General features: G+C 44.3%; 1 protein-coding gene across 1 annotated transcript in view; it reads right to left on the reverse strand.

The window, feature by feature from the left end:
• Positions 1–12,067, reverse strand: part of TMED5 (transmembrane p24 trafficking protein 5) — a 204,232-nt gene that overhangs the window by 96,787 nt on the left and 95,378 nt on the right. The window contains exon 2 of the mRNA XM_069641828.1: positions 11,149–11,246. Coding sequence (XP_069497929.1) covers positions 11,149–11,246 — 98 coding nt within the window. The remainder of the gene's footprint in view (positions 1–11,148; positions 11,247–12,067) is intronic.

Genomic DNA, 12,067 nt, shown 5'->3' on the forward strand with positions numbered 1-12,067 from the left:
TTAATGATAGATCTCCTAATTTTACGGGAAAAATACAAGCCTCTTTCCATTCTTCATCGAGATCCAATAGATATAAATTAAACAGTACAGCCGCCAGATTGCAGCTCTGCTTAAGACCTATTTCCGTAGGGATGGAATCAGTTAGGGCACCAGCTTTTGTCAGTCGATCCCTGTAAGTAGTTTGTTTATGTAAGGCGGCAATCGTTGCAACCAATTGGGGAGAAAAACCAGATTTGATACATTTCGCCCACGATAACACTCCAATCACTGAGTCGAAGACTGCTGTCAAATCAAGGGCTGCCATGTAAATTGGCCCAGAACTAGATAACCTGGTCAGCTGATGTAAATGAGCAATTACAATAGCATTTAATTGGCAGCCCATATGACAGCGAAAACCGATCTCAAATTTAGGCAGAAGATTATAGATACTGATGTGTTGATGAATGGATTGTAGTAATAAACCAGTGAAGATTTTTGCAGCAGAGTCCATAAGAGCAATGGGCCTAGAATTTGCTGGCTCATTCATAGGCCCCTTCTTGTATACCGATATAATGATGGCGGAACGCCAAGAATACGGAATTCTACCTAAGTAATGAATAGCATCAAATTTGATTTTAAAAATCGACGCCCACAGTTCCTGATTAAGTTTAATTAAACATGGTAGAATACCGTCAAGACCAGATGCTCTCGAGCCATTTGATTTAACAATAGCCATACGTATATCCTCAATAGTCCAAACACAGACACCAGCGATAGGATCAGACCAATTCGCATAGGAGGGAGATAGAAGACCTTGTGGCATAGCAAACTTAGATTTAATATAACTGACCCATGTGGATGCGGCAATAGAAGGTTCTTCAATAATTTCCGACTTGCCAATCGGAGTGCGCAAGGTACCCCACACCTGTCTTGTTTTGTTCTTTAATAGTAATGCGAGAAGATTCTGGTTATCAGTATTGATCAGCTCATATCTCATGATTTTTATTTGTCTACTATATGTCAAACTAATATGTGCTTTCAAAACATGATACTCATTTTCTGTATATACACCCAAGCCAAGTTGTCTAAGCTTGTACCGTTTCCCTTTACGCAAGTTAACCACCTTCTGATTATAAAGATATCGATGGTTTGGCAGATAATTGATTTCATTAGTGCTCATAATGCATGCCACATGTGCAGCAATTCTTGTTAAGTTCTGAATCTCAGCAAACACACAAGCCTGTCCTCCCAAGTTCGTCCCCAATATAAGTAAGTGATCATCTTGCATATTCAAAATACCTTTTTGACATTTCTTTGAAGTCCACTTTACAGATAACCGATTACGATCAAATTCTATAGTAGCAAGTATGGTATCAAGTTCAAGGCTACCAATTTTGACTCGGAGTTGTGAATTCAAGGCAAAATGACCTCCCCTAAATAGATTAGTAATCATTATCGGGTCAATGGACTGCATCAACTTAGAAGAGACAAAGATATAATCAAAGAGGACCATGAGCCTCTAATCCAAGTATAATTATACATTCCTAATCTAAACGGAACCATTTGGATATCCCAAGTCAGGAAATATTCTAACCACTTTTTGCCATTCACTATAGATTTTTTATTCTGGTCATGCTGACCGGGTTTCCCCTCATTGTCCAACACTAGACAAATGGAATTAAAATCTCCCCCAAAAATAACATTCAAACTTGGGTTAACTGAAAAAGCCTGTTCAAAGATAAGGTCCAGTTGGGTAGTAATTGTTACAAAAGTGGACTTAGCTGGATTCCAATAAAGGTCGATTACAAGAAAACCTTGATCTAACACATCTTTGTAATTAATTTCAACCACCAGCAATGAATCATTGTCAATCATTTGATTATGCAGATTTTGTTTTCCTACTGTTAAAGCAGCCACAGCATTGCAAGTGAATAAAAGACCTTCAATCCTATTTACCTTAGATAAAACCTCCATTAACAAACTCTGAGAATAGATAGGTTGTGCATGTGGTTGTTCATGGCCTTTATCTAAAAGGTTTAAGATTCCAGTCAAAACCGAGAAATCCACTCCCAGGGCAGAAGTCCCCAATAAATTGCGTTCAACTTCTTCCTGCAATTCATAGAGGCTTGCCCGTTGTTGAACAGGAACATTAGAATTCTCAGGTTCAGACCCCGTATGCGCACCACCAGAATCAATGCTATTTCTAATCTCAGAAGGGGAGCTAGTCTCAACATTTTTATACCCACTTGTGGCCTCATCTAAGTTGGGATGCTCCTCAAAGTATGCATGTAACTGAGCTTGGCTAGTTATCAGATTACAGGGAGCAGTATGCAGATGCACATCTTCCATGCAATATCTGCTTACTTTCACAGGAGTTGATGGCCTTCTTGAGATCTTGGTTTAGTTGTAGCAATACCCATCTGCATTAACAAATCTCCATTAGCCGGCACTTCCCCATGCCCTCTCCCAAGACCAGCACCTTCATCCTGGTTCATCCCTTTGAGCTTATAAATCTCAGGTTCAATTGAAAGGTCAGAATTCACTGGGGTTTGAATAGGCGGAATTGGAGGGGTAAACTCATTTACAGAGACTACTTCCTGTTGTGATAGTAGCCTACTAGATTCCCCTTGTAATTCAACACATATAGAGGTGCCTACATCATTGGAGAAATTAATTTCATTGTTTACTAGTAGGCTAGTATTTTCCACAATAGTATGGTTAATTGCAGTAGCATTTCTCATCTCAGCATTAGAATCAGGAATCTTACGTCCACTCCGTAGATCATTCACCATTTTGATTACCTGTTCAGTAAAGATCTGAGCTGTGCATATACCGCGTGCTCAAGAAACCAATCAACAATAAAACGTCCCAGGTACCTGCAGGCCGCCGCTCGCCGCGCACCGTAAACAGTCAACAGTACTTCAAGTACTTACACGGTGCGCGCGCGAGTGCGCGGGCTGCTGGGATATTGCAGAGGCAACAGGGGGCGTAGCGCCCGAGGGGCGGAGTCCAAGTAGTTCAGTCCTTAATGTAGAAAACAAAAAAAATTCTAAAAGTGATGGAAACACCTACAATCACTTAGACAGCGTACACGCTGAACCCAGCGTACACGCAGCAACCACCGCTCTGTTTCCACACGTCAGGCACAATGGGTGTTCTGTAGGGGGGGGTGAAACCCATGGCAGTTAAGGGGTTAACCAACAGTTCACAAACTTTCAACAATGTGTTCCTCTTTTCATTTGTAACCAAGATCTTGAAAACTTCTTTTCATCAGCAAAACATAGTTTTGTACTTCATTGGTTTCAACAACAAAAAGTCTTTGTCAGGATATTTCTGCACCAGTTCACAACAAACCACTTGTTTGAAAATCTTAAATAATCCTGCAGCAGTTCATACAACACTTTGCTTCAGTGGTATTCATTGGTCAGGATGCTTCTGTATTATTCCACAAAAACACTTTGGTGGTTCTTTAACTGCTTCTTCATGAATGTTCAATACACCACATTAGTTCAATTGACTTCCACTTGGTCTACTCGCCTGCCAGGCCTACTACTACAAATAGCTCTGTTCTGGTGTACTCTCCTGGCAGAACAGAACTACCAACTACAAGGACTTCTGCGGTAGCAGTAAACTTCCAATAATTTAGCAATGTTTCTGCCAAGCAGACAGGGCGTGCAGTTAAGGATTAGTATGGGCTCCATTTGCCTTCATCATCAGGATCTGTAGGACATTGCTCCTTTAAGCTGCTCTTCTATAAAAGGTACGTGAGAACGTGCAGCGTTCGCAAAGTGTGTGGCTAAGCATTCTGCCATTTTCAGGAGTTTTGGGAGTGTTGTGAGCCAGCACCCTAAACATACCATCTGTTTCTCTGCTTTGTTCCTGCTACACGGTCCTTTGGATCCCGCCGTCTCCATGCTTCTGGAAAGACATCATTGACTGCCGCCAACTGCAGCTCTTAATTTTATTCTCTGTTAATCTTTGTCGATAATAACTTTGAGGCACCGCTCGTACCTTCTCAACTTACCTTTGGTGACTCTCTATGAGAGAGTCTCTGGTATAGAAGAACTGGTTTCATAACCTGGTTGGTTTTGTGGTCTACAAGAAGCTACTTCAATATGTTCCTCCTATGTTCTTCCCTCATATATTGGAGTGGGCATTTTGCTCACAGTTCATATCTAGTTGCTCTCCAAGAGACCTGGCTTATCCAATGTCCCGCCATGGATGGTTATCAAATTGCGTACCAACCAGCACGGAAGGGTTTGTTGGGTAGACCTTTCGGTGGTTTGGCAACACTGGTTAAAACATGGAGACCATTATCCATTGCATCTTCTATAGCCACAAACTTTAGCATCTTGGCTACCCACATTAATTAGACAGGACATAATCTGGGAAGACTTGCTGTTTAATATATATTGCCACAGTGGTGTTTGGCCGCTTGAATCTTTTGTTGCACAGATTGTTGATCACTCCAATGAATGGTTGGCCGACTACGAGAACGGGCAGTTTTTTGTTGGGGGTTTTGAATGCGTTTTGTGGATCTGTAGATTTTGACCAAACTGCTAAAACAGGCTCGGCACTCAAGGATTATTTATTTACATTTATAAAGCGTGCCACAGCCCGAAGGCATCGTAGCACTGTTACAAGAAAGCATACTTAGTTACATGATCAGTACAATTGGGTGGGAAGGGCAGAACTGACAGAAGAAGCAGCAAGCAACAATACCATGGAAAGTGGAGAGAGTTAGTGGGAGTGAAAAGTGTTAAACAGTGAGGTTTTTAGCATTTTCCCGGAAGGACAGGAGAGAGAGGCCTCAGCTCTGAGTGGGTTCGGGTAGAGCTTTCCATAATTTAGGGGCGATGGAGGGGAAAGTGATCCCACCCGCTTTGGCCCTCTTGATTGTCTGGATAAGCAGTTGGTTGGCATGACAGGTTCTTTTGAGATGCAAGGAGGTGGCGCTAGTAATTTTCTCTGCTAGCGGGGCAGTGAGTGCAAGGCACTTGTGCGTCAGGGTGTACGTCTTGAGGTAATCCGTTCCTTGACCGGGAGCCAGTGAGTTACACGCCTGGCCTGTGAGATGTGGTCTCTTTTAGGAATGTTTAATGCTGCTTTGATAGCGTTATTTTTAATGACTTGAGTCTATTCCAAGTTTTTGGTCGAGGTGCCTGCTAGGAGGACATTACAATAGTCTTGTTTAGCCGCGATGGTGGCTCTAGCTATTGAAAGACAATTTTGTTTCGACAAGTACGGTTTTACTGCATTTATTAGTTTGGTGGTGTGAGCAAAGGAGGAGGCAATTGCGCTTACCTGTCGTGTCATGGATAGAGTGGAGCCTAAGTAAACCCCTAAAGTCTTTACTGAGGAGGAGACAGGGATGATAGGGTTATCAGTGGTGAAATCACTAGATTGTGTACCAAGTTTGGGTAGGGTGTCTTTAGGGCAGACTAGGAGGACCTCAGTTTTGTCTCCATTGAGACATAGCCCATTGTCTGCCATCCAGACTTGAATGGTAGCATTTATCTTGTTGAGAACTTTAGCATCTTGATCATAAGAGCCTGAAGGTGGTAGGATGACCTGTGTATCATCGGCATAGTTAGTATATGCTATGCCGAGAGAGTCCAATTTGTCGAAAAGCAGTTTGGTGAACAGATTGTAAAGAGTAGGGGCTGTACAAGAGCCCTGAGGGCCTCCACAGTGGATTGTTGTTGGAGCTGCATTCGCCTGGTTGGAAAAGACCTTCATGGCTCTCCTTCGCGGAAGGAAGTGATCCGGGAAGATGCTTCTCTGGAGAATTGAGCTGCGTGGATGAGATGTTTAGTGAGAATCTTATGGTCCACAAGATCAAATGCGGCCAAGAGGTGCAGAAGTAAGAGAAGAGCTGGTTTGCCTTCGTCCATAATTTCTGTTATTTGGTTTTGGAGATCAAGAAGAGCGGATTCGGTGTCATGGCCTTTGCAGAACCCGGATTGCCTCTTACCGACGATGCAATTGGACTCGAGAAAGTGTTGAATTTGATTGTGAGCCGCTTTATCAAGGATTTTTAGGAAGGAACGGGACTGTGGTGATGGGTCAGTAATTATATGGGGAGGTGGGATATAGGGAGGGTATTTTTTAGTAGTGGGCGCACCCATGCTTCTTTGAGGTTGGGTGGGACAGTACCTGAAGTGAATGATGCATTAATGAATGCCGTTAAGAAAGGTGCAAGGGAGTCAGCGCGTTCTTTAATGATGTTGGGAGGACAAATGTCTCCTTTGCAAACAGATGGTTTTAGATGTTTAAGGAGGTCGAGGACTTCCGATTCAGTGACATCTCGGAAGGAGAAGAGGTTGATGTTATGATGATAGGACGAGTGGCTAGGTGAAAGTGGATGGTCAGGGTTGGGCAGGGCTTCGCCTTGAGCTTGGATTTCTTTTTGAAGAAGTTCTATTTTGCTAAGCAAGGCTGCTTGTATACTAGAGCACCACACTTCATCTTTGGGGACCTTGGGGACCTAGTCAGGGCTCGTGGTGGGCGTGATAAGGTCTCTGAATATGACAAACATTTCCTTAGAATTGGACTTGGCGTTCGATATAAGCGTGTTGAACTAATCGGATTTGGCTTTGATAATAACTGCTTTATGCTATGCAGATAACTTTTTTTAAGTCATCCTTTGTAGAATCGCTAGGTTTAGATTGCCATTTAGATAATGCGTTAAGTTTACAGATGCGCAGGTCCTGCAGTTCAGCTGTGTACCACGAGTTAACGTGCATCGATTTTTTCTCTTTTTTGCATTCAAGTGGGACAATAGCGTCAATTGCTTTTGAGAGAGTGTCTGTGTAGACATCTGCTAGTAAACCGGGGTCATTAGAGAAGGGAGGCTTAAGCGCATGAACTTCCAGCAAGGGAAGAAGGTTGTCCTTGGTTAATTTTCGCAAACTTCTAACCTGAGCTGGCGGTGCATAGATAAGAGGTTTAGTATTAGGGGCTCTGGGAATGGAGAATTATATGAGGTTATGGTCAGTCCAGGGGTAAGAGGAGTTGGAGCTGACTGTGGCGCAACAGTTGTGGTCGGCCACCCAGTCAAGGGTGCGACCTTTGCAGTGGGTGGGGTTCGTGAATTTTGGGAAGTTCAGTATGGGAAGGTCTTGACACAAAATCTGACTGGGTTTGGTTTAATAATGCTCACTGGATCATTTCCAGGTGAAGATCCAAGCATGCCCTCTTGATCAAATGGTTTGGTTCGCTCCACTTTAGACTATATCCATGTGTCAACTCGTCTTTTTGAAAGATGTCATCAGCTCTTGATTTGTGACAACTCGTTCAGCGATCACAGTTACCTTTCTGTGTCCTTTTTTGTTTTCAACTATGTCCCCATCCCTCCCCGAACATTTTGACCGCAATATGATTATTAATCCGGCTGGTAATCGGATAAGTTTGAATCCTAAGAAGGTAACGAAGGTTAACATGATTGCTTGTGCCATCTTAACCACTTCTTTGGAATGCAATTGGAGGTTTTTGGAGCTCAGAAATTTGGGAGGGTCGGGAGGTTTGTCACTGATCTGTTGGGTAGGGGCCTTGCTCTAGGGACTACCCAGAATAAAATATCACAAAAGTGTAGGAATGTCTAACTCTGATGTAGTTTTAAAAAAAAAAGAAAAGGCTTATGTAGACTAGCATTAGGAGTATTAATAAGGGAGTTTATGGCTCTGGCGCTAAAAAGACATCTGGCCATAAAACAAACTGTAATAGCCCATACAAGGTGGTTGACCCCTTAACTGCCAAGTGTTTGTTCCCCCCGCACCCCCCTCCACGTGCCAAGGCCTTTTTTGGTGATTTTGGTATCTCGCCATTCAATCCTTTATAACATTTGAGTTACATGAGCTATATCAGCCAAAGTTGGCCCCTTTTCTTCCCACGTGTAGGCGGTCATAATGCCACAAAGGAATCCTAGTTTGCTGTATGGGGGTGAGAGAAAATAATCAAAAAGGGAGAAAATGTTGGGTTTTTTCAGAAAATGCTAATAAAATTAAGCCTGTGGTTTTTTCCTTGTAAGAGATGGGAACAAATGAATGCTTTGCTGTGCTGAATTCGCCATTCTCCAGGGTTTCAAGAACAGGTTGAGTGGAAACCAAAAGAACATTTTTATATGGTTATCAGTTTTGTGAGAGGTAGGCGATTTTGCCCTTTTTTTTCCAATAGGACATGTGTGGACGGAATGGAAGAGGAGGGTAGGAAAGCTGAATGGGAAGACAGAAAGGCATACATTTGTGAAAAGTAGACAAAATCCCAAGTTTAGGAAGTGGTGATTTGTGCAGGTCAAGCAACAACTATGTAGGGAAAATGTCAATAGGTTGGGTAAAAATTGAAAAAATTACAGAAAAAAAAGGCAATGCTCCGCTACATTCCCCCGACTTCCAGTTAGGAAATCACACATTTTTCGTAATGTTTCACAGAACAAGCAATACCACAAGCCAAAAACAGCCATGGTACACAGTATTTTTATGCTTACGGCCTAAATGGACGTACTTAGCATGTGTAGGTAAGGAAAACAAATGTGGTGAGGAATGGCAAGCATACATTTTTTGAAAGAGCACAGGCAGATCTTTTGAAAGGTAGGTGACTTGTGCAGGCTACAAAAGCGTATAGTGCCGAAAGCAGCGACTAAACAAAGGTCACATTTGGGAAATGAAAGGGTTGTGTGACAACGTTTTCATACATTTGCTGCTGCACTTTATGAAAACCAAGCGAACACAACAAATGTACTACCTTCCTGCGTTCCCACAGGTGTCCCGACGACAACCGTACCTCACATGCGAGGGTGCACCTACCTGGACCAAAAGGGAAAAGGCTAAACCACTGGTAACCCCAAGTCTCGGCAGAGCAGATTTTGCTCCTGTGGACAACCTACAGATTTGGGCCTAGGGTGTCGAAGCCACCAAGGAAAACAGGGAACCCCATGCATTTCCGAAAAGCAGATACTCGTGGGAACCCACAGAGGTCTGATTTGCACGAATCGCCCCAGAATGTATTACACACAAACCCTGCCAATGTTCGAAATTTGGAGAAAAAACCCACAATTTTCAGACATTTCCCCCTGCCAACCCACCAAAACATGCCGCCAACACCACAGCGTTCCCACAGGTGTCCCGACAAAATAGGTACCTCACATGTGTGGGTGCACCTACCTAGGCACAAAGGGAAAAGGCTAAACCACTGCAATCCATCAAAGGGTTTGGGGAGACAACCTACAGATTTGGGCCTGGGGTGTCGCAGCCACCAAGGAAAACAGGGAACCCTGTGCATTTCTGAAAAGAAGACACCCATGGGAATCCACAGAGGGGTCCGACTTGCGGGAATCGCCCCAGAATTTATTAAGCACAAGCCCTGGCAAAGTCCCAAATTTAGGAAAAATGTTCAGACATTGCCACCTGGAACCAACTGAAACACGCCACCAACACCACATGTCCTACCTTCCCACATGCCCACAGGGGTCCGGATGAAAGCATTGCCTCACATGTGTGGGTGTACCTACCTGGGTGGAAAAAGAAAAAAGTGTTGACCATCCACAAGTCCAATGGCAGCCCCAGGGAGCTGTGGCATGCTCCCTGGGGCTGCCGCTACACTTAGGGATGGTCAATCCACATGGGAGACAGCAGTCCAACGCCAGGGACATTGCCCCCAACTTACCTGGAGCTCTGGTTGGCCCGAGTTACAGAATTTCCCTCGGGGAAGGGGGCCCTGCCGGGGCTCCCCGAAGCTGCTGCTGTGCTTGGGGACGCTACACCCACATGGTAAACGGATGTCCAAGACCGGGGACATCACCTTAAACCGTCCTGGAGTTATGGCTGGGCTGCGTTACAGCTTTTCCCTTCGGGGAGGTATTAGCACACTGCAGGGACTCCCCAGTGGGGAAAAGCTGTAACACAGGCCAACAGGAACTCCAGGACGGTTGGAGGTTATGTCCCCGGCCTTGGGCATTAGTTTCCCATGTGGGTGTACCGTCCCCAAGCACAGCGGCAGCGCCAGGGAGTCCCACACAAGTCCCAGATGATTACCTGGTAAGAGTCCTTTGATCCTGCACGGCAGCGCGGTCCGCGTGTCTCAGCACGCGAACCTTCTGCTTACCGACGGGCAGTCCAGTGCTCAGAAGAGGGTCCCAACACAGTTCAGGACGTCAGCAAGCAGCAAAATGACCAGTCCAACAGTCAGTGCACTTGCATATGCACTTCCGGGAGAATATGGGGCTATGCAAGGAGGCATGAACAGCGTGCAGTGGAAGAGTGGTCATCCAATGGGGTCATGCAATGAGTCACAATGAGCCCTTGGAAATGGATGGACACGAGAGCAGACCAGAGGACAAAAAATGGGTCTAATGCCTAGCCCTGAAATAGGAATGATTGATTTGTGTAGCTGTCAGAAGCAGGAGACAATCCAGCCCGAAGACCCTGGTTCCAATCTGAGGGAGGCTGGGGGAAATGCTGCATGCTTGAACAAGGAATGCAAGTGAAGAAAGTGATATTGAACATATATGCTGCATATTGGAAATTGGGGTGCGACTTTTTCTAGAATGCATTAGTGCAGTTCGAGAGAAACCATACAAATGCATTAGTGTAGTTCGAGAAAAACAATGCATGCTGGAACCAGGACTGAACTCCTATACCTCATTGACTGTGATCACATTAAAGACAAGGTGAAAAATAAGACTAGTGGCACCATGATTCTGAGAATACAAACTTATCCACATGACAAACCTCAGAAAAATGTATTCTGGTTTAATCAATTCTCTGAACTAAAGTTTCTACCTAATGTCATAAATCATACTATCATCAAGTCTATCAGATTAGCAATATTCGGGTGTCGTTTTTAAGGAGTGAATGTTGATGGGGAATAAAAGCAGCGGCTAAATGACTAAAACAGAGAAAATACTGCAATAGCTTTTTCATGAAGGCAACTTAGGGTAGTGTGTAGTCTAAGGGCAATGAAGCATGGAGTACCTTCTCCAAAAATGCAACTGCACTGTTTTTGCAAGCACTACATGATGTTCTACTGTATTTCACATGACCTGCATTAAATATTTTGTCAACTTTTGATAGCACATTTGTGATTTAAAGTAGAGCATTCTGTTCAAACTGAGACAATAGGGTACTAAACTGAAGCTAGTTTGATCAACATCAGCTATTAAGTATTACTTACGTGTGCACTCCATCAGATTTGCGCTCCTCGAAAATCAGGATGTCATTTTTAGGAGAGACAAGATAAAAGTTGACATCTAATCCTGCGCCATCTAAAACCTGCAAAACATAAGAAGAATTTGGGTAGAGCTACAGAACGCCTTAACTCCACCAAGGTCAGGCTGATGGCTTACATGACTTCACAAAGGCATCACCTGCCCTCACCAACTCCAACAATGGTATACAAGTTCAAAGACATTACATGTGATGTATACCTTGGAAGCTTAGAGCAGGGGAGCCAGCCAGCCAATCCGGTGGCTAGGAATACAGGCTTGAACCGCCAGTACTTGAACTTGTGCTCTGAAACACCTGTGTACGAGCACGATATAAATAAAATATATCATATCAATCCCACGTTCCAAGTCTCCTGACTGACTGCTCTCCCCGCCATCATCTTCCCCCTAGCCCCTGTTTTGTTTTCTTTATTAACCACCCGCTTCGCTCAGACCGTTAACTGGGGCCGCAGGCCGTTACACACCCCCCAGCACCCCCCAGTGTTGCCCATGGAATGTGTACATATTGCCACATTAGCACACACAAGGAGATTCAGCAGCCAATCAGGTGGCCATGAACCAGAGCTGAATCTGCCAGTACAAACCAGTGTTCCATCCTCACCACCTCAGCCTCTCCCTGGGTCTGTCTTTCAGCCGCTTCCCCAAACCCTTTGTTGCCCCTGCCGAATACCACACGTTCCCACCCCACTTACCAGTAAATGCAGTCTTCCATGGCCCCTTGCTCCTCGTCACCCTGCTCTCGACTAATCAATAGAAATAGTAAAGGACTCCCTAAACAGTAAAGAAATCCCTTTACTGCTTCCTTCACAGGCTTTCCCTTTTTTAAATGTTTACAGGAAATTAGGCTTCTGGAAAATGTAGGTCTTT

The sequence above is a fragment of the Ambystoma mexicanum genome, chromosome 1q, assembly GCF_040938575.1.
Source record: "Ambystoma mexicanum isolate Mex_15411 chromosome 1q, UKY_AmexF1_1, whole genome shotgun sequence".
In the NCBI taxonomy this organism is placed as follows: domain Eukaryota; kingdom Metazoa; phylum Chordata; class Amphibia; order Caudata; family Ambystomatidae; genus Ambystoma; species Ambystoma mexicanum.